This window comes from Panulirus ornatus, chromosome 63 (assembly GCF_036320965.1).
Source record: "Panulirus ornatus isolate Po-2019 chromosome 63, ASM3632096v1, whole genome shotgun sequence".
Classification (NCBI taxonomy): domain Eukaryota; kingdom Metazoa; phylum Arthropoda; class Malacostraca; order Decapoda; family Palinuridae; genus Panulirus; species Panulirus ornatus.
The window spans coordinates 14,102,826-14,125,653 of record NC_092286.1 but is presented as its reverse complement, the minus strand read 5'-3'; the positions used below and the strand labels follow the sequence as shown (position 1 = coordinate 14,125,653).

The 22,828-nt window shown below is 38.9% G+C and overlaps 1 protein-coding gene across 6 annotated transcripts; it reads right to left on the bottom strand.

The window, feature by feature from the left end:
- Positions 1-370: 370 nt before the first annotated feature.
- LOC139745917 (large ribosomal subunit protein uL3-like) lies at positions 371-22,321 on the bottom strand. 6 transcript variants are annotated; one of them, XM_071656587.1, is made up of 9 exons: positions 21,576-22,321; positions 18,418-18,610; positions 15,350-15,542; positions 12,231-12,423; positions 9,110-9,302; positions 3,850-4,020; positions 3,414-3,637; positions 1,148-1,318; positions 371-877 (listed from the first exon to the last, which is right to left on the bottom strand). In XM_071656587.1, the coding sequence occupies exons 2-4, from the start codon at positions 18,445-18,447 to the stop codon at positions 12,320-12,322; spliced, it is 327 nt and encodes a 108-aa protein (XP_071512688.1). In that variant the 5' UTR covers positions 18,448-18,610; positions 21,576-22,321; the 3' UTR covers positions 371-877; positions 1,148-1,318; positions 3,414-3,637; positions 3,850-4,020; positions 9,110-9,302; positions 12,231-12,319. The 6 variants fall into 4 exon arrangements, with proteins under 6 accessions (XP_071512689.1, XP_071512688.1, XP_071512692.1 ...); XM_071656588.1 differs by having other exon boundaries at positions 371-925; XM_071656586.1 differs by having other exon boundaries at positions 371-1,318.
- Positions 22,322-22,828: the final 507 nt, after the last annotated feature.

Genomic DNA, 22,828 nt, shown 5'->3' with positions numbered 1-22,828 from the left:
AAAACCTTTCAAAAATTACCAACTAATCTGATCTAGATTCTACATTTCAAAATGTTCATGAACACAAACTTCAATTAATATGTACTTTATCAGTTTCCAGCATAAGAGGTAGCACCAGGAAGCCTATGAAGATCCAATTTACACCAAATATATTCAAAAATCAACAATCGTACTTTATCACCGGTATAAAGTGCTATTGAATTGAAGTTCTTATGAAATCTGTTTTGAAAAGCATATGGGTTTCATGTTCAACTGTGTACCTGAAGAACCTTATTCAATTGGTAATAGAGTAATAAAGTTTTGAAAGCTATGCAAGACTAAGAATTTACATTCACTGGAAGCAACTCAGAGGGTTTAATGAAACCAATGCTCTAGCCATATGCAGTTTATTGCAGTAGCTTCTTGTCCTTTTTAAGGGGTTCCATAAAGGCAGTTTTCTCAGCACTCGTCTGGAAGTGGCCATGGCCCATCTTGTCATTATCAATATACAGAGTTAATATTCTCAAAAGCAACACGCTTCATCTGAATCAGAAGACCAAGCAAAAATGCACAAGTCATCAAAACATTTCATATAGGACCAATATAATTTTCATTCAAGAAATCAGGCCTATCATTCAATATCTGTACATTCATGTGTTTTGGCCCTAATTATAATAATCAAGACATTAAGTACAAGTAATGAAAAATACTCAATGGTATAAATATCTGCCTCTCTCAAACACAAGATACGTTTCTTTGGACCTGCACAGCAACCCTTGATCATAAAGTCCTGGTTCACTTGACCGATGTGTGGGAAGCCAACCATGGGAATGATTGTCTTTTCAGTGAAATCAGTTTTCACAGCATTTGTCTGGAAGCAGCCATGCCCATCTTGCTGCTAATATCAATGAAAAGCAAGTTAAATCTCCAAAGCAACATGCTTCATCTGGACCAGAAGAGAGTGCAAACAGAAATGCACCATTCATTAAAGCATATTTCATTTAGGACAAATATAATTTTCTTTCAAGAAATCAGTCCTATCATCAAATATCACAATACATTCATGTGTTTTGGCTCAAAATTATCAATATCAATACATTACCAACAACAATCTCAACATTAAGTACAAGTAATGAAAACCAGTACTCTAACTGGTATAAATACTTGCCTTTCTCACACAAGACATTTGTTTGGACATGCAAAGCAACCCTTGATCATAAAGTCCTCATTTACTTGACCGTTGTGTTGGAAGCCAACCATGGCCCATCTTGCTGTTAGTATCAATGAAGTGCAAGTTAATCTTCTCCAAAGCAATACGCTTCGTTTGGACCACAAGAGACTGCAAGAAAAAATGCACAATTCATTAAAACATTTTAGGCTTGTGCAAAAGATGCTTGTGGCATGAGAAGCATTGGAGGGGGGCACATTAAAATGGGTAGTGAATGGTGGGATGAAGTAAGATTATTAGTGAAAGAGAAGAGACACATTTGGAAGATTTTTGCTGGGAAATAATACAAATGACTGGGAGATGTGTAAAAGAAAGAGGCGGGAGATAAAAAAAAAAAAGTGAAAGGTGAAAAATGGCAAATGAGAATTGTGGTGAAAGAGTATCATCAAATTGAGAATAAAAAGATGTTTTGGAAGGAGGTAAATAAAGAGCGTAACACAAGAGAACAAATGGTAACATCAGGGAGGGGGGGCGCTAATGGTGATGTGAGGAGATGGAGGGAGTATTTTGAAGGTTTGTGGAATGTGTTTAATGAGAGTGCCAGATATAGGGTGTTTTGGTCGAGGTGGTGAGAGGGTTAGGGAGAATGATTTGGTAAACAGAAGAGGTAGTACAAGCTTTACAGAAGATGAAAGCCAGCAAGGAAGCAGATTTGGATGGTATTTCAGTGGAATTTATCAAAAAAGAGGCTGACTATTGTTGACTGGTTGGTAAAGCTATTTAATGTATGTTTGACTCATGGTGAGGTGCCTGAGGATTGGTGGAATACTTGCATAGCGCCATTGTACAAAGGTAAAGGGGATAAGAGCGAGTGCTTAAATTACAGAGGTATAAGTTGAGTATTCCTGGGAAATCATACGGGAATGTATTGATTGAGAGGGTGAAGGCATGTACAGAGCATCAGATTGGGGAAGATCAGTGTGGTTTCAGAAGTGGTAGAGGATGTGTGGATCATGTTTTTGCTTTGAAAAATGTATGAGAAATACTAAGGAAAGCAAATGGATTTGTATGTAGCATTTATGGATCTGGAGAAGGTATATGATAAGAGTTGGTAGAGATGCTCTGTGGAAGGTATTAAGAATAAATGGTGTAGGAGGTAAGTTGTTAAAAGCAGTGAAAAGTCTTTATCGAGGATGTAAGGCATGCATACGTGTCGGAAGAGAGGAAAGTTATTGGTTCTCAGTGAACGTTGGTTTGCGGCAGGGGTGCATAATGTCTCCATGGTTGTTTAATTTGTTTATGGATGGGGTTGTTAGGGAGGTGAATGAAAGTTTTGGAAAGGGGCAAGTATGCAGTATGTTGTGGATGAGAGAGCTTGGGAACAAGAGTCAGTTGTTCGCTGACAATACAGCACTAGTGGCTGATTCAGGTGAGAAACTGCAGAAGCTGGTGACAGTTTGGTAAAGTGTGTGAAAGAAGAAATCTGAGAGTAAATGTGAATAAGAGCAAGGTTATTAGGTACAGTAGGGTTGATGGACAAGTCAATTGGGAGGTAAGTTTGAATGGAGAAAAACTGGAGGAAGTGAAGTGTTTTAGATATCTGGGTAGTGGAGGGGCGAAAGTTCTGGGAACATTGAAAAATGTTTGGAAGTCGAGAACGTTATCTTGGGAAGCAAATATGGGTATGTTTGAAGGAATAGCAGATCCAATGATGTTATATGGTTGCGAGGTGTGGGCTATGGATAGAGTTGTGCGGAGGAAGGTGGATGCGTTCGAAATGAGATGTTTGAGGACAATATGTAGTGAGGTGGTTTGATCGAATATGTAATGAAAGGGTAAGAGACATGTGGTAATAAAGTGTGGTTGAGAGAGCAGAAGAGGGTGTTTTGAAATGGTTTGGTCACATGGACAGAATGAGAGGAAAGACTGACCAAGAGGATATGTGTGTCAGAGGTGGAGGGAATGAGAAATGGGAAACCAAATTGGAGGTGTAAAGATGGAGCGAAAATTTTTTTTAAGTGATCGGGGCCTGAACATGCAGGAGGGAGAAAGGTGTGCAAGGAATAAAGTGAATTGGAACGATGTGGTATACTGGGGTTGATGTACCAGTAGTCAATGGATTGAACCAGGGCATGTGAGGCGTCTGGGGTAAACCATGGAAAGTTTTGTGGGGCCTCGATGCGGAAAGGGAGTGTTTTGGCCCAAATTATAATCAAGACCTTAAGAATAAGCAATCAAAAATACTCTAAATGGTATAAATACTTGCCTCTCAAACAAGACAAATTTCTTTAGACTTTGCACAGCAACCCTTGATCATAAAGTCTTGATTCACTTGGCCATTAAGTGGGAAGTCACCTATGGGAATGATTGTCTTTTCTGTGAAATCAGTTTTCTCAGCATTTGTCTGGAAGCAGCCGTGCCCATCTTGCTGCTAATATCAATGAAAAGTTAAATCTCCAAAGCAACACGCTTCATCTGGACTGGAAGAGACTGCAAACAGAAATGCACCATTCATTAAAGCAAATTTCATTTAGGACATATATCATTATCTTTCAAGAAATCAGTCCTATCATAAAATATCATGGTACATTCATGTGTTTTGGCTCAAAATTATCATCACTATCAATACATTACCAACAACAAACTCACGACATTAAGTGCAATTAATGAAAACATGTGCTCTAACTGGTATATATACTTGCCTTTCTCAAACACAATATTTACTAGGACTTGCAAAGCAACCCTTCATCATAAAGTCCTCGTTTACTTAACCGTTGTGTTGGAAGCCAACCATGGCCCATCTTGCTGTTAGTATCAATGAAGTGCAAGTTAATCTTCTCCAAAGAAACACACTTTGTCTGGACCACAAGAGACTGCAAGAAAAAATGTGCAAAATTCATTAAAACATTTCATTTACAACTAATATATCCCTGGGGATGGGAGAAATAATACTTCTCATGCACCCCTCATGTGTTGCAGGCGACGACTAAAGGGGACGAGAGCAGGGGTCTAGAAACCCTCCCCTCCTTGCATTTCAACTTCCTAAAAGGGAAACAGAAGGAGTCACGGGGAGTGCTCATCCTCCTCAAAGGCTCAGATGGGGTGTCAAAATGTGTGTGGATGTAACCAAGACGAGAAAAAAAAGAGATAGGTAGTATGAAGAAAGGAACCTGGATGTTTTGGCTCCGAGTGAAACGAAGCTCAAGAGTAAAGGAGAAGAGTGGTTTGGGAATGTCTTGGGAGTAGTCAGGGGTTAGTGAGAGGAAAACAGCAAGGGAAGGAGTAGGACTACTACTGAACAGGAGTAGTGGGAGTATGTGATAAGAGTGTAAGAAAGTAAACTAGATTGATATGGGTAAAACAAAGTAGATAGGGATGAGTGATTATGGGTGCATATGCACCTGGCTATAAGAAAGATCATGAGGCGCAAGCATTTTGGGAGCAGCTCAGTGTGTGTTAGTAGTTTTGATGTACGAGACCAGATTAGAGTGATGGGTGATTTGAATGCAAATGTGAGTAATGTGGCAGTTGAGGGAATAATTAGTGTCCATGGGGTGTTCAGTGCTGTAAATGGAAATGGTGAAAAGCTTGTAGATTTGTGCTGAAAAAGGACTGGTGATTGGGAATACCTGGTTTGAAAATAGAGATATACATAAGTATATTTATGTAAGTAGGAGAGATGGTCAGAGAGCGTTATTGGATTATGTGTTAATTGATTGGTGCGCGAAAAGAGAGACTTTTGGATGTTAATGTGCTGAGAGGTGTGGTTGAGAGATCAGAAGAGCGTTTTGAAATGGTTTGGTCACATGGAGAGAATGAGGAAAGATAGACCAAGAGGCTATATGCGAGGTGGAGGGAACAAGTGCGAGACCAAACTGGGGGTGGAAAGATGGTGAAAAAGATTGAGTGATGGGGCTTAAACATGCTGGAGGGTGAAAGGCGTGCAAGGAATGGAGTGAACTGGAACGATGTGGTATACCAGGGTCGACGTGCTTTCAATGGATTGAACCAGGGCATGTGAAGTGTCTGGGGTAAACCATAGTTAGTTCTGTGGGGCCTGGATGAGGAAAGGGAGCTGTGGTTTCAGTGCATTATATATGACTGTGTGAATGAATGTGGCCTTTGTTGTCTTTTCCTAGCGCTACCTCATGCACATGCAGGGGGTTGTCATTTCATGTGTGGCACGGTGGCGATGGGAATGAATAAAGGCAGACAGTATGAATTATGTACACGTGTATATATGTATATGTCTATATATATGTAGATTTTGAGATGCATAGGTATGTATATTTGCGTGTTTGGATGTGTATGTATATACATGTGTATGTGGGTGGGTTGGGCCATTCTTTCGCCAGTTTCTCCCTAACGTGGGAGACAGTGACAAAGCAAAATATAACAATTTTCATTCAAGACATCAGTCCTAATAATATTCATTCAAGACATCAGTCCTATCATTTAATCACTGTACAGGTCCCATAATATCACAGTAACAAAAACAGTCCCATGGCATAAGTACAAGTAATGAAAACCAATACTCTGGCATAAACACTTTCCTTCCTCAAACAGAACCCTTGATCATAATGTCCTGATTCACTTGGCCATTAAGTGTAAAGTCACCCATGGGAATGATGGTCTTTTCTGTGAAATCATCATACATGGAGGCATTTTTCTTGACCGAACAAAATCAAATTAGTAAATTTTCATATAAAAAAAGGAATAGAGAGAGAGAGAGAGAGAGAGAGAGAGAGAGAGAGAGAGAGAGAGAGAGGGGGGTTCTCTTAAGCCAATGAGATTAATCAACTTCTCACCTCAGTGAGGTAGCATCACAAAGCAAGGCTTCAAGGAAAACCTTTTCATATAGATATCACATGAAGGGAGGTCTATTGCCCCTTCAACATGCAAAAGATTTGTTTATAATATTCTTTTTCTTCCCCAAGATTTAGCCATCAAAATTGTTATAGCTTAATAAACCGGCAATAAAATCCTTGTATGAAGTTAACAGGGCTAATTTACAATAACAGTAAACTGGCACATGTGCCTTCACTTACTATACCTGCAATTATGGACAGTCCCATTGATAGGGAAAGCCGTGAAGATTAACAGGATTAGGTTGCTATACACTAAACCACTAAAGACTAAAAAATTCGCGGCAGATTTTTTTGGTCTGTTTTCTGGCGCTACCACGCTGAAACAGGAGGTGGTAGCAATGAAGTTTCATGTGGTGAAGAAGGGGCAAGAATGGATGATGGCAAGCAAGTATGAACATATGTTTATATGTGCACACATGTGTAAGCAAATGGATTTGTATGTAGCATTTATGGATCTGGAGAAGGCATATGATAGAGTTGATAGAGATGCTCTGTGGAAGGTATTAAGAATATGTGGTGTGGGAGGCAAGTTGTTAGAAGCAGTGAAAAGTTTTTATCGAGGATGTAAGGCATGTGTACGTGTAGGAAGAGAGGAAAGCGATTGGTTCTCAGTGAATGTAGGTTTGCGGCAGGGGTGTGTGATGTCTCCATGGTTGTTTAATTTGTTTATGGATGGGGTTGTTAGGGAGGTGAATGCAAGAGTTTTGGAAAGAGGGGCAAGTATGAAGTCTGTTGGGGATGAGCGAGCTTGGGAAGTGAGTCAGTAGTTGTTCGCTGATGATACAGCGCTGGTGGCTGATTCATGTGAGAAACTGCAGAAGCTGGTGACTGAGTTTGGTAAAGTGTGTGAAAGAAGAAAGTTAAGAGTAAATGTGAATAAGAGCAAGGTTATTAGGTACAGTAGGGTTGAGGGTCAATTCAATTGGGAGGTGAGTTTGAATGGAGAAAAACTGGAGGAAGTGAGTGTTTTAGATATCTGGGAGTGGATCTGGCAGCGGATGGAACCATGGAAGCGGAAGTGGATCATAGGGTGGGGGAGGGGGCGAAAATTCTGGGAGCCTTGAAGAATGTGTGGAAGTCGAGAACATTATCTCGGAAAGCAAAAATGGGTATGTTTGAAGGAATAGTGGTTCCAACAATGTTGTATGATTGCGAGGCGTGGACTATGGATAGAGTTGTGCGCAGGAGGATGGATGTGCTGGAAATGAGATGTTTGAGGAGAATGTGTGGTGTGAGGTGGTTTGATCGAGTGAGTAACATAAGGGTAAGAGAGATGTGTGGAAATAAAAAGAGCATGGTTGAGAGAGCAGAAGAGGGTGTTTTGAAATGGTTTGGTCACATGGAGAGAATGAGTGAGGAAAGATTGACCAAGAGGATATATGTGTCGGAGGTGGAGGGAACGAGGAGAAGAGGGAGACCAAATTGGAGGTGGAAAGATGGAGTGAAAAAGATTTTGTGTGATCGGGGCCTGAACATGCAGGAGGGTGAAAGGAGGGCAAAGAATAGAGTGAATTGGAGCGATGTGGTATACCGGGGTTGACGTGCTGTCAGTGGATTGAATCAAGGCATGTGTATGGGGGTGGGTTGGGCCATTTCTTTCGTCTATTTCCTTGCGCTACCTCGCAAACGCGGGAGACAGCGGAAAAAAAAAAAAAAAAAAAAGTGTAAGTATATATTGCTAATGCACATGTATATATGCATATGAGCAAAAATGGGTATGTATGAAGGAATAGCGATTCCAACAATGTTATGTGGTTGCAAGGCATGGTCTATAGATGGTGTGGTGCGAAAAAGGGTGGATGTGTTGGAAACGAGATGTTTGAGGACTGTGGAGTGAGGTGGTTTGATCGAATAAGTAATGAAAGGGCAAGAGGTGTGGTAATAAGTGTGGTTGAGAGACCAGAGGAGGGTGTACTGAAATGGCTTGGTCACATGGAGAGCATGAGTGAGGAAAGACTGACAAAGAGGATATGTGTGTCACAGGTGAAGGGAACAAGAAGTGGGAGACCAAACTGGAGGGGGAAGGATGGAGTTAAAAAGATTTTGAGAGATCGGGGACTGAACATGCAGGAGAGGGAAAGGCTTGCAAGGAATAGAGTGAAATGCAACGATGTTGTATACCGGGGTCGACGTGCTGTCAATGGATTGAACCAGGGCATGTGAAGCATCTGGGGTAAACCATAGAAAGTTCTGTGGGGTCTGGATGTGGAAAGGGAGCTCTGGTTTCGGTGCATTATTACACAACAGTTAGAGTGTGAACGAATGGGGCATTTGTTGTCTTCCTAGCAAACAAGGGGGGAGGGGGTTATTTCATGTGGCAGGGTGGCAATGGGAATAAATAAAGGCAGACAGTATGAATTATGTACATATGTATATGTCTGTATATATATGTATATGTTGAGATTTATACATATGTATATTTGCGCATGTGGACGTGTATGTATATACATGTGTACGTGGGTGGGTTGGGCCATTCTTTCGTCTGTTTCCTTGCGCTACCTCGCTAACGCGGGAGACAGCGACAAAGCAAAACAAGAAATATTATATGTAATAGAAATATGGCAATGGCAAAACCAACTAAAGTATTTCCTGAAGTCATCCAATTCGACGAGTATAACTCATTTTACCAATGGATGTAATCAAACCCAAAATAAACATTTAAAATAACGACAATACGAAAAATGTAGTTACAAAATTTAAATCTAAAATACAATCATGTTTACATTGAAATTTCAAAGGTCCAGTTTTCTACATTAATCTAATACATTTGATACAAGTCCCATGAATTAGACAATACTATTCTCACTTCATGATACCTTGGTCTATTTCTGCACCATTTCCCAAACTTTTGTATTACAAGCTTCATCAGCCTTCAGTAATAAACCTAAAAATGGTGTCTAAGGTAAAAGTTCCACTAACACCAAACATACAATGATTTTATGTCTACCATGAACCCCGCATTTTTGTAAAATAAGGGGGTAGGGGAGAAAAGAAAGAGTCAAGGTAAACCATTAGCGTATAAAACACTTAGCAAAAAAATTAGGAGTGGGCAATCGGTGCAATAATAAAAAGCAAAAACCTGGACAATACTCACTTGATCCTGGCTTGTCTGCAACACGAACATTGTGGGTCATGCTGGCTTCGTAGCCAAGGAATTCTGCAATTTGCACCCATTTGTTTTTGTCATCCAAAGGAGAGGCCTTCACTTGGAGGGGATGATGTTCTGATCTCTTCTTTGGATAGAACACCATGGACCCATGACGGGGTGCCCTTAATATTCGGCAAGACTGTAATAGGACATTAGCTATAAAAATAATCGACAACTTCAGCAACACTCTTAATTTTCAAGGTAATTGTGGAATGTATGGTTTCTCCCCTTGATCACCGCCCACTAGGAGCTTCAAGGAGTTATGGAATATACATTCCCCGATCCTCACCCAGATAATCCAGGGGACCAAGTTTATCTCTGATGCACGACACGGGATGAATGTACAAACAATTCCCAAAGTCGCTTTATGGATACGCCAGCGTGAGCCAGGTACCAAAGGTCATCAGTTTACATTTGGAACTACAATATGCAGCCATCTTAGAATGTTCCTAAAGTAACAATTATAAATATCCTTTAGTTACCCACTTTTCTATGGATACTTTTTTTGCCATTAATTCAATTACCATAAATTTGTTCTTATCTCCCTCTTTCTATTTAACTGGTGCTAAACTGATAAATTACCTATACCTATATTTCATAATACAGCATACACTGAAAAATTTGCCTAAACCCTTAAATTTGTATTTAAGATTTGGAATCTCAACAGGATTCTTAACTTTTAACAAAATACCAACACAAGTAGACTAATGCAAAAAAAAAAAAAAAAAAAAAAAAAAAAAAAAAAAAAAAAAAGAAAAAGGTTAAAAGTGCTTGGGTTGGGTCTGTACAGAGTATGCATGTGATGTCCACTAAATTACTGAAAAAAGTGACATTAAAACAATGCTTCAGTTTAAATTACCTCATCCATAAATCAAAAGATATTTGTGCATGAACTACACATCCCCATTTCCCTTAAAAGCAAAACCTTTACTTTGAAATTCTCAGAGCACAATAATTATTCAATGTAAAAGAAATATGCTCAACTACAAGCATGATTGGACTTTGTACTATTCATGAAGCAGTAGAAAGTCAATTGCATATTTGGAAGGAAAACTTACCAATATTCTACCTTTTAAAATATTCTAAAAATTACAACCATAAATATTTAAACTACAAAGTCAAACCAAGATAAATCTTTTCAAAAGTATTAAGCATGGATAATAACTCATCGGTACATTGAACTACGTTTTGTTCAATTTCTCAGTGCCTCAGGAACAAAATCATGCTAAACTCTTTATGAATTATTACATTAGCTGTTGGTAGAGATGCTCTGTGGAAGGTATTAAGAATATATGGTGTGGGAGGCAAGTTGTTAGAAGCAGTGAAAAGTTTTTATCGAGGATGTAAGGCATGTGTACGTGTAGGAAGAGAGGAAAGCGATTGGTTCTCACTGAATGTAGGTTTGTGGCAGGGGTGTGTGATGTCTCCATGGTGGTTTAATTTGTTTATGGATGGGGTTGTTAGGGAGGTGAAAGCAAGAGTTTTGGAAAGAGGGGCAAGTATGAAGTCTGTTGGGGATGAGAGAGCTTGGGAAGTGAGTCAGTTGTTGTTCGCTGATGATACAGTGCTGGTGGCTGATTCATGCGAGAAACTGCAGAAGCTGGTGACTGAGTTTGGTAAAGTGTGTGAAAGAAGAAAGTTAAGAGTAAATGTGAATAAGAGCAAGGTTATTAGGTACAGTAGGGTTGAGGGTCAAGTCAATTGGGAGGCAAGTTTGAATGGAGAAAAACTGGAGGAAGTAAAGTGTTTTAGATATCTGGGAGTGGATCTGGAAGCAAATGGAACCATGGAAGCGGATCATAGGGTGGGGGAGGGGGCGAAAATTCTGGGAGCCTTGAAGAATGTGTGGAAGTCGAGAAAATTATCTCGGAAAGCAAAAATGGCTATGTTTGAAGGAATAGGGGTTCCAACAATGTTGTATGGTTGCGAGGCGTGGGCTATGGATAGAGTTGAGCACAGGAGGATGGATGTGCTGGAAATGAGATGTTTGAGGACAATGTGGTGTGAGGTGGTTTGATCGAGTGAGTAACGTAAGGGTAAGAGAGATGTGTGGAAATAAAAAGAGCGTGGTTGAGAGAGCAGAAGAGGGTGTTTTGAAATGGTTTGGGCACATGGAGAGAATGAGTGAGGAAAGATTGACCAGGAGGATATATGTGTTGGAGGTGGAGGGAACGAGGAGATGTGGGAGACCAAATTGGAGGTGGAAAGATGGAGAGAAAAAAATTGTGTGATAGGGGCCTGAACATGCAGGAGGGTGAAAGGAGGGCAAGGAATAGAGTGAATTGGATCGATGTGGTATACTGGGGTTGACGTGCTGTCAGTGGATTGAATCAGGGCATGTGAAGCGTCTGGGGTAAACCATGGAAAGCTGTGTAGGTATGTATATTTGAGTGTGTGGACGTATATGTATATACACGTGTGTGGGGTTGGGTTGGGCCATTTCTTTCGTCTGTTTCCTTGCGCTAACTTGCTAACGCGGGAGACAGCGACAAAGCAAAACAATGATAAAAAATATTATATGTAATAGAAATATGGCAATGGCAAAACCAACTAAAGTATTTCCTGAAGTCATCCAATTCGACGAGTATAACTCATTTTACCAATGGATGTAATCAAACCCAAAATAAACATTTAAAATAACGACAATACGAAAAATGTAGTTACAAAATTTAAATCTAAAATACAATCATGTTTACATTGAAATTTCAAAGGTCCAGTTTTCTACATTAATCTAATACATTTGATACAAGTCCCATGAATTAGACAATACTATTCTCACTTCATGATACCTTGGTCTATTTCTGCACCATTTCCCAAACTTTTGTATTACAAGCTTCATTAGCCTTCAGTAATAAACCTAAAAATGGTGTCTAAGGTAAAAGTTCCACTAACACCAAACATACAATGATTTTATGTCTACCATGAACCCCGCATTTTTGCAAAATAAGGGGGTAGGGGAGAAAAAAAAAAGTCAAGGTAAACCATTAGCGTATAAAACACTTAGCAAAAAAATTAGGAGTGGGCAATCGGTGCAGTAATAAAAAGCAAAAACCTGGATAATACTCACTTGATCCTGGCTTGTCTGCAACACGAACATTGTGGGTCATGCTGGCTTCGTAGCCAAGGAATTCTGCAATTTGCACCCATTTGTTTTTGTCATCCAAAGGAGAGGCCTTCACTTGGAGGGGATGATGTTCTGATCTCTTCTTTGGATAGAACACCATGGACCCATGACGGGGTGCCCTTAATATTCGGCAAGACTGTAATAGGACATTAGCTATAAAAATAATCGACAACTTCAGCAACACTCTTAATTTTCAAGGTAATTGTGGAATGTATGGTTTCTCCCCTTGATCACTGCCCACTAGGAGCTTCAAGGAGTTATGGAATATACATTCCCCGATCCTCACCCAGATAATCCAGGGGACCAAGTTTATCTCTGATGCACGACACGGGATGAATGTACAAACAATTCCCAAAGTCGCTTTATGGATACGCCAGCGTGAGCCAGGTACCAAAGGTCATCAGTTTACATTTGGAACTACAATATGCAGCCATCTTAGAATGTTCCTAAAGTAACAATTATAAATATCCTTTAGTTACCCACTTTTCTATGGATACTTTTTTTTGCCATTAATTCAATTACCATAAATTTGTTCTTATCTCCCTCTTTCTATTTAACTGGTGCTAAACTGATAAATTAGCAATACCTATATTTCATAATACAGCATACACTGAAAATTTGCCTAAACCCTTAAATTTGTATTTAAGATTTGGAATCTCAACAGGATTCTTAACTTTTAACAAAATACCAACACAAGTAGACTAATGCAAAAAAAAAAAAAAAAAAAAAAAAAAAAAAAAAAAAAAGAAAAAGGTTAAAAGTGCTTGGGTTGGGTCTGTACAGAGTATGCATGTGATGTCCACTAAATTACTGAAAAAAGTGACATTAAAACAATGCTTCAGTTTAAATTACCTCATCCATAAATCAAAAGATATTTGTGCATGAACTACACATCCCCATTTCCCTTAAAAGCAAAACCTTTACTTTGAAATTCTCAGAGCACAATAATTATTCAATGTAAAAGAAATATGCTCAACTACAAGCATGATTGGACTTTGTACTATTCATGAAGCAGTAGAAAGTCAATTGCATATTTGGAAGGAAAACTTACCAATATTCTACCTTTTAAAATATTCTAAAAATTACAACCATAAATATTTAAACTACAAAGTCAAACCAAGATAAATCTTTTCAAAAGTATTAAGCATGGATAATAACTCATCGGTACATTGAACTACGTTTTGTTCAATTTCTCAGTGCCTCAGGAACAAAATCATGCTAAACTCTTTATGAATTATTACATTAGCTGTTGGTAGAGATGCTCTGTGGAAGGTATTAAGAATATATGGTGTGGGAGGCAAGTTGTTAGAAGCAGTGAAAAGTTTTTATCGAGGATGTAAGGCATGTGTACGTGTAGGAAGAGAGGAAAGCGATTGGTTCTCACTGAATGTAGGTTTGTGGCAGGGGTGTGTGATGTCTCCATGGTGGTTTAATTTGTTTATGGATGGGGTTGTTAGGGAGGTGAAAGCAAGAGTTTTGGAAAGAGGGGCAAGTATGAAGTCTGTTGGGGATGAGAGAGCTTGGGAAGTGAGTCAGTTGTTGTTCGCTGATGATACAGTGCTGGTGGCTGATTCATGCGAGAAACTGCAGAAGCTGGTGACTGAGTTTGGTAAAGTGTGTGAAAGAAGAAAGTTAAGAGTAAATGTGAATAAGAGCAAGGTTATTAGGTACAGTAGGGTTGAGGGTCAAGTCAATTGGGAGGCAAGTTTGAATGGAGAAAAACTGGAGGAAGTAAAGTGTTTTAGATATCTGGGAGTGGATCTGGAAGCAGATGGAACCATGGAAGCGGATCATAGGGTGGGGGAGGGGGCGAAAATTCTGGGAGCCTTGAAGAATGTGTGGAAGTCGAGAACATTATCTCGGAAAGCAAAAATGGCTATGTTTGAAGGAATAGGGGTTCCAACAATGTTGTATGGTTGCGAGGCGTGGGCTATGGATAGAGTTGAGCACAGGAGGATGGATGTGCTGGAAATGAGATGTTTGAGGACAATGTGTGGTGTGAGGTGGTTTGATCGAGTAAGTAACGTAAGGGTAAGAGAGATGTGTGGAAATAAAAAGAGCGTGGTTGAGAGAGCAGAAGAGGGTGTTTTGAAATGGTTTGGGCACATGGAGAGAATGAGTGAGGAAAGATTGACCAGGAGGATATATGTGTTGGAGGTGGAGGGAACGAGGAGATGTGGGAGACCAAATTGGAGGTGGAAAGATGGAGAGAAAAAAATTGTGTGATAGGGGCCTGAACATGCAGGAGGGTGAAAGGAGGGCAAGGAATAGAGTGAATTGGATCGATGTGGTATACTGGGGTTGACGTGCTGTCAGTGGATTGAATCAGGGCATGTGAAGCGTCTGGGGTAAACCATGGAAAGCTGTGTAGGTATGTATATTTGAGTGTGTGGACGTATATGTATATACACGTGTGTGGGGTTGGGTTGGGCCATTTCTTTCGTCTGTTTCCTTGCGCTAACTTGCTAACGCGGGAGACAGCGACAAAGCAAAACAATGATAAAAAATATTATATGTAATAGAAATATGGCAATGGCAAAACCAACTAAAGTATTTCCTGAAGTCATCCAATTCGACGAGTATAACTCATTTTACCAATGGATGTAATCAAACCCAAAATAAACATTTAAAATAACGACAATACGAAAAATGTAGTTACAAAATTTAAATCTAAAATACAATCATGTTTACATTGAAATTTCAAAGGTCCAGTTTTCTACATTAATCTAATACATTTGATACAAGTCCCATGAATTAGACAATACTATTCTCACTTCATGATACCTTGGTCTATTTCTGCACCATTTCCCAAACTTTTGTATTACAAGCTTCATTAGCCTTCAGTAATAAACCTAAAAATGGTGTCTAAGGTAAAAGTTCCACTAACACCAAACATACAATGATTTTATGTCTACCATGAACCCCGCATTTTTGCAAAATAAGGGGGTAGGGGAGAAAAAAAAAAGTCAAGGTAAACCATTAGCGTATAAAACACTTAGCAAAAAAATTAGGAGTGGGCAATCGGTGCAGTAATAAAAAGCAAAAACCTGGATAATACTCACTTGATCCTGGCTTGTCTGCAACACGAACATTGTGGGTCATGCTGGCTTCGTAGCCAAGGAATTCTGCAATTTGCACCCATTTGTTTTTGTCATCCAAAGGAGAGGCCTTCACTTGGAGGGGATGATGTTCTGATCTCTTCTTTGGATAGAACACCATGGACCCATGACGGGGTGCCCTTAATATTCGGCAAGACTGTAATAGGACATTAGCTATAAAAATAATCGACAACTTCAGCAACACTCTTAATTTTCAAGGTAATTGTGGAATGTATGGTTTCTCCCCTTGATCACCGCCCACTAGGAGCTTCAAGGAGTTATGGAATATACATTCCCCGATCCTCACCCAGATAATCCAGGGGACCAAGTTTATCTCTGATGCACGACACGGGATGAATGTACAAACAATTCCCAAAGTCGCTTTATGGATACGCCAGCGTGAGCCAGGTACCAAAGGTCATCAGTTTACATTTGGAACTACAATATGCAGCCATCTTAGAATGTTCCTAAAGTAACAATTATAAATATCCTTTAGTTACCCACTTTTCTATGGATACTTTTTTTTGCCATTAATTCAATTACCATAAATTTGTTCTTATCTCCCTCTTTCTATTTAACTGGTGCTAAACTGATAAATTACCTATACCTATATTTCATAATACAGCATACACTGAAAATTTGCCTAAACCCTTAAATTTGTATTTAAGATTTGGAATCTCAACAGGATTCTTAACTTTTAACAAAATACCAACACAAGTAGACTAATGCAAAAAAAAAAAATAAAAAAAAAAAAGAAAAAGGTTAAAAGTGCTTGGGTTGGGTCTGTACAGAGTATGCATGTGATGTCCACTAAATTACTGAAAAAAGTGACATTAAAACAATGCTTCAGTTTAAATTACCTCATCCATAAATCAAAAGATATTTGTGCATGAACTACACATCCCCATTTCCCTTAAAAGCAAAACCTTTACTTTGAAATTCTCAGAGCACAATAATTATTCAATGTAAAAGAAATATGCTCAACTACAAGCATGATTGGACTTTGTACTATTCATGAAGCAGTAGAAAGTCAATTGCATATTTGGAAGGAAAACTTACCAATATTCTACCTTTTAAAATATTCTAAAAATTACAACCATAAATATTTAAACTACAAAGTCAAACCAAGATAAATCTTTTCAAAAGTATTAACCATGGATAATAACTCATCGGTACATTGAACTACATTTTGTTCAATTTCTCAGTGCCTCAGGAACAAAATCATGCTAAACTCTTTATGAATTATTACATTAGCTGTTGATAGAGATGCTCTGTGGAAGGTATTAAGAATATATGGTGTGGGAGGCAAGTTGTTAGAAGCAGTGAAAAGTTTTTATCGAGGATGTAAGGCATGTGTACGTGTAGGAAGAGAGGAAAGCGATTGGTTCTCACTGAATGTAGGTTTGTGGCAGGGGTGTGTGATGTCTCCATGGTGGTTTAATTTGTTTATGGATGGGGTTGTTAGGGAGGTGAAAGCAAGAGTTTTGGAAAGAGGGGCAAGTATGAAGTCTGTTGGGGATGAGAGAGCTGGGAAGTGAGTCAGTTATTGTTCGCTGATGATACAGTGCTGGTGGCTGATTCATGCGAGAAACTGCAGAAGCTGGTGACAGTTTGGTAAAGTGTGTGAAAGAAGAAAGTTAAGAGTAAATGTGAATAAGAGCAAGGTTATTAGGTACAGTAGGGTTGAGGGTCAAGTCAATTGGGAGGCAAGTTTGAATGGAGAAAAACTGGAGGAAGTAAAGTGTTTTAGATATCTGGGAGTGGATCTGGAAGCAGATGGAACCATGGAAGCGGATCATAGGGTGGGGGAGGGGGCGAAAATTCTGGGAGCCTTGAAGAATGTGTGGAAGTCGAGAACATTATCTCGGAAAGCAAAAATGGCTATGTTTGAAGGAATAGGGGTTCCAACAATGTTGTATGGTTGCGAGGCGTGGGCTATGGATAGAGTTGAGCACAGGAGGATGGATGTGCTGGAAATGAGATGTTTGAGGACAATGTGTGGTGTGAGGTGGTTTGATCGAGTAAGTAACGTAAGGGTAAGAGAGATGTGTGGAAATAAAAAGAGCGTGGTTGAGAGAGCAGAAGAGGGTGTTTTGAAATGGTTTGGGCACATGGAGAGAATGAGTGAGGAAAGATTGACCAGGAGGATATATGTGTTGGAGGTGGAGGGAACGAGGAGATGTGGGAGACCAAATTGGAGGTGGAAAGATGGAGAGAAAAAAATTGTGTGATAGGGGCCTGAACATGCAGGAGGGTGAAAGGAGGGCAAGGAATAGAGTGAATTGGATCGATGTGGTATACTGGGGTTGACGTGCTGTCAGTGGATTGAATCAGGGCATGTGAAGCGTCTGGGGTAAACCATGGAAAGCTGTGTAGGTATGTACATTTGAGTGTGTGGGGTTGGGTTGGGCCATTTCTTTAGTCTGTTTCCTTGCGCTAACTTGCTAACGCGGGAGACAGCGACAAAGCAAAACAATGATAAAAAATATTATATGTAATAGAAATATGGCAATGGCAAAACCAACTAAAGTATTTCCTGAAGTCATCCAATTCGACGAGTATAACTCATTTTACCAATGGATGTAATCAAACCCAAAATAAACATTTAAAATAACGACAATACGAAAAATGTAGTTACAAAATTTAAATCTAAAATACAATCATGTTTACATTGAAATTTCAAAGGTCCAGTTTTCTACATTAATCTAATACAAGTCCCATGAATTAGACAATACTATTCTCACTTCATGATACCTTGGTCTATTTCTGCACCATTTCCCAAACTTTTGTATTACAAGCTTCATTAGCCTTCAGTAATAAACCTAAAAATGGTGTCTAAGGTAAAAGTTCCACTAACACCAAACATACAATGATTTTATGTCTACCATGAACCCCGCATTTTTGCAAAATAAGGGGGTAGGGGAGAAAAAAAAAAGTCAAGGTAAACCATTAGCGTATAAAACACTTAGCAAAAAAATTAGGAGTGGGCAATCGGTGCAATAATAAAAAGCAAAAACCTGGACAATACTCACTTGATCCTGGCTTGTCTGCAACACGAACATTGTGGGTCATGCTGGCTTCGTAGCCAAGGAATTCTGCAATTTGCACCCATTTGTTTTTGTCATCCAAAGGAGAGGCCTTCACTTGGAGGGGATGATGTTCTGATCTCTTCTTTGGATAGAACACCATGGACCCATGACGGGGTGCCCTTAATATTCGGCAAGACTGTAATAGGACATTAGCTATAAAAATAATCGACAACTTCAGCAACACTCTTAATTTTCAAGGTAATTGTGGAATGTATGGTTTCTCCCCTTGATCACCGCCCACTAGGAGCTTCAAGGAGTTATGGAATATACATTCCCCGATCCTCACCCAGATAATCCAGGGGACCAAGTTTATCTCTGATGCACGACACGGGATGAATGTACAAACAATTCCCAAAGTCGCTTTATGGATACGCCAGCGTGAGCCAGGTACCAAAGGTCATCAGTTTACATTTGGAACTACAATATGCAGCCATCTTAGAATGTTCCTAAAGTAACAATTATAAATATCCTTTAGTTACCCACTTTTCTATGGATACTTTTTTTTGCCATTAATTCAATTACCATAAATTTGTTCTTATCTCCCTCTTTCTATTTAACTGGTGCTAAACTGATAAATTACCTATACCTATATTTCATAATACAGCATACACTGAAAAATTTGCCTAAACCTTTAAATTTGTATTTAAGATTTGGAATCTCAACAGGATTCTCAACTTTTAACAAAATACCAACACAAGATTCGATGTAAAATCAACTATGAAGTTTCCCTCCATTAAGTAGACTAATGAAAAAAAAAAAAAAAATAGAAAAAGGTTAAAAGTGCTTGGGTTGGGTCTGTATAGTGTGTGCATGTGGTGTCCACTAAATTACTGAAAAAAGTGACATTAAAACAATTCTTCAGTTTAAATTACCTCATCCATAAATCAAAAGATATTTGTGCATGAACTACACATCCCCATTTCCCTTAAAAGCAAAACCTTTACTTAGAAATTCTCAGAGCACAATAATTATTCAATGTAAAAGAAATATGTTCAACTACAAGCATGATTGGACTTTGTACTATTCATGAAGCAGTAGAAAGACAATTGCATATTTGGAAGGAAAACTTACCAATATTCTACCTTTTAAAATATTCTAAAAATTACAACCATAAATATCTAAATTACAACCATAAATATTTAAACTATAAAGTCAAACCAAGATAAATCTTTTCTAAAGTATTAAGCATGGATAATAACTCATCGGTACATTGAACTACGTTTTGTTCAATTTCTCAGTGCCTCAGGAGCAAAATCATGCTAAACTATTTATGAATTATTACATTAGCTGTTGATAGAGATGCTCTGTGGAAGGTATTAAGAATATATGGTGTGGGAGGCAAGTTGTTAGAAGCAGTGAAAAGTTTTTATCGAGGATGTAAGGCATGTGTACGTGTAGGAAGAGAGGAAAGCGATTGGTTCTCACTGAATGTAGGTTTGCGGCAGGGGTGTGTGATGTTTCCATGGTGGTTTAATTTGTTTATGGATGGGGTTGTTAGGGAGGTAAATGCAAGAGTTTTGGAAAGAGGGGCAAGTATGAAGTCTGTTGGGGATGAGAGCTTGGGAAGTGAGTCAGTTGTTGTTCGCTGATGATACAGTGCTGGTGGCTGATTCATGCGAGAAACTGCAGAAGCTGGTGACAGTTTGGTAAAGTGTGTGAAAGAAGAAAGTTAAGAGTAAATGTGAATAAGAGCAAGGTTATTAGGTACAGTAGGGTTGAGGGTCAAGTCAATTGGGAGGAAAGTTTGAATGGAGAAAAACTGGAGGAAGTAAAGTGTTTTAGATATCTGGGAGTGGATCTGGAAGCAGATGGAACCATGGAAGCGGATCATAGGGTGGGGGAAGGGGCGAAAATTCTGGGAGCCTTGAAGAATGTGTGGAAGTCGAGAACATTATCTCGGAAAGCAAAAATGGCTATGTTTGAAGGAATAGGGGTTCCAACAATGTTGTATGGTTGCGAGGCGTGGGCTATGGATAGAGTTGTGCACAGGAGGATGGATGTGCTGGAAATGAGATGTTTGAGGACAATGTGTGGTGTGAGGTGGTTTGATCGAGTAAGTAACGTAAGGGTAAGAGAGATGTGTGGAAATAAAAAGAGAGTGATTGAGAGAGCAGAAGAGGGTGTTTTGAAATGGTTTGGGCTAATGGAGAGAATGAGTGAGGAAAGACTGACCAGGAGGATATCTGTGTCGGAGGTGGAGGGAACGAGGAGATGTGGGAGACCAAATTGGAGGTGGAAAGATGGAGTGAAAAAAATTGTGTGATAGGGGCCTGAACATGCAGGAGGGTGAAAGGAGGGCAAGGAATAGAGTGAATTGGATTGATGTGGTATACTGGGGTTGACGTGCTGTCAGTGGATTGAATCAGGGCATGTGAAGCGTCTGGGGTAAACCATGGAAAGCTGTGTAGGTATGTATATTTGCGTGTGTGGACGTGTATGTATATACACGTGTGTGGGGTTGGGTTGGGCCATTTCTTTCGTCTGTTTCCTTGCGCTACCTTGCTAACGCGGGAGACAGCGACAAAGCAAAACATTGATAAAAAATATTATATGTAATAGAAATATGGCAATGGCAAAACCAACTAAAGTATTTCCTGAAGTCATCCAATTCGACGAGTATAACTCATTTTACCAATGGATGTAATCAAACCCAAAATAAACATTTAAAATAACTCTACAATACGAAAAATGTAGTTACAAAATTTAAATCTAAAATACAATCATGTTTACATTGAAATTTCAAAGGTCCAGTTTTCTACATTAATCTAATACATTTGATACAAGTCCCATGAATTAGACAATACTATTCTCACTTCATGATACCTTGGTCTATTTCTGCACCATTTCCCAAACTTTTGTATTACAAGCTTCATCAGCCTTCAGTAATAAACCTAAAAATGGTGTCTAAGGTAAAAGTTCCACTAACACCAAACATACAATGATTTTATGTCTACCATGAACCCCGCATTTTTGCAAAATAAAGGGGTAGGGGAGAAAAAAAAAAAGTCTGGGTAAACCATTAGCATATACAACACTTAGCAAAAAATTAGGAGTGGGCAATCGGTGCAGTAATAAAAAGCAAAAACCTGGATAATACTCACTTGATCCTGGCTTGTCTGCAACACGAACATTGTGGGTCATGCTGGCTTCGTAGCCAAGGAATTCTGCAATTTGCACCCATTTGTTTTTGTCATCCAAAGGAGAGGCCTTCACTTGGAGGGGATGATGTTCTGATCTCTTCTTTGGATAGAACACCATGGACCCATGACGGGGTGCCCTTAATATTCGGCAAGACTGTAATAGGACATTAGCTATAAAAATAATCGACAACTTCAGCAACACTCTTAATTTTCAAGGTAATTGTGGAATGTATGGTTTCTCCCCTTGATCACCGCCCACTAGGAGCTTCAAGGAGTTATGGAATATACATTCCCCGGTCCTCACCCAGATAATCCAGGGGACCAAGTTTATCTCTGATGCACGACACGGGATGAATGTACAAACAATTCCCAAAGTCGCTTTATGGATACGCCAGCGTGAGCCAGGTACCAAAGGTCATCAGTTTACATTTGGAACTACAATATGCAGCCATCTTAGAATGTTCCTAAAGTAGCAATTAAAAATATCCCTTAGTTACCCACTTTTCTATGGATACTTTTTTTGCCATTAATTCAATTACCATAAATTTGTTATCTCCCTCTATTTAACTGGTGCTAAACTGATAAATTACCTGTACCTATATTTCATAATACAGCATACATTGAAAATTTCCCTAAACCCTTAAATTTATATTCAAGATTTGGAATCTCAACAGGATTCTTAACTTTTAACAAAATACCAACACAAGACTCGAAGTAAAATCAACAATGAAGTTTCCCTCCATTAAGTAGACTAATGCCAACCCCATCAAAAAAAAAAAAAAAAATGTTAAAAGTGCTTGGGTTGGGTCTGTACAGTGTGTGCATGTGGTGTCCACTAAATTACTGAAAAAAGTGACATTAAAACAATTCTTCAGTTTAAATTACCTCATCCATAAATCAAAAGATATTTGTGCATGAACTACACATCCCCATTTCCCTTAAAAGCAAAACCTTTACTTTGAAATTCTCAGAGCACAATAATTATTCAATGTAAAAGAAATATGCTCAATTACAAGCATGATTGGACTTTGTACTATTCATGAAGCAGTAAAAAGTCAATTGCATATTTGGAAGGAAAACTTACCAATATTCTTACCTTTTAAAATATTCTAAAAATTACAACCATAAATATTTAAATTACAACCATAAATATTTAAACTACAAAGTCAAACCAAGATAAATCTTTTCAAAAGTATTAAGCAAGGATAATAACT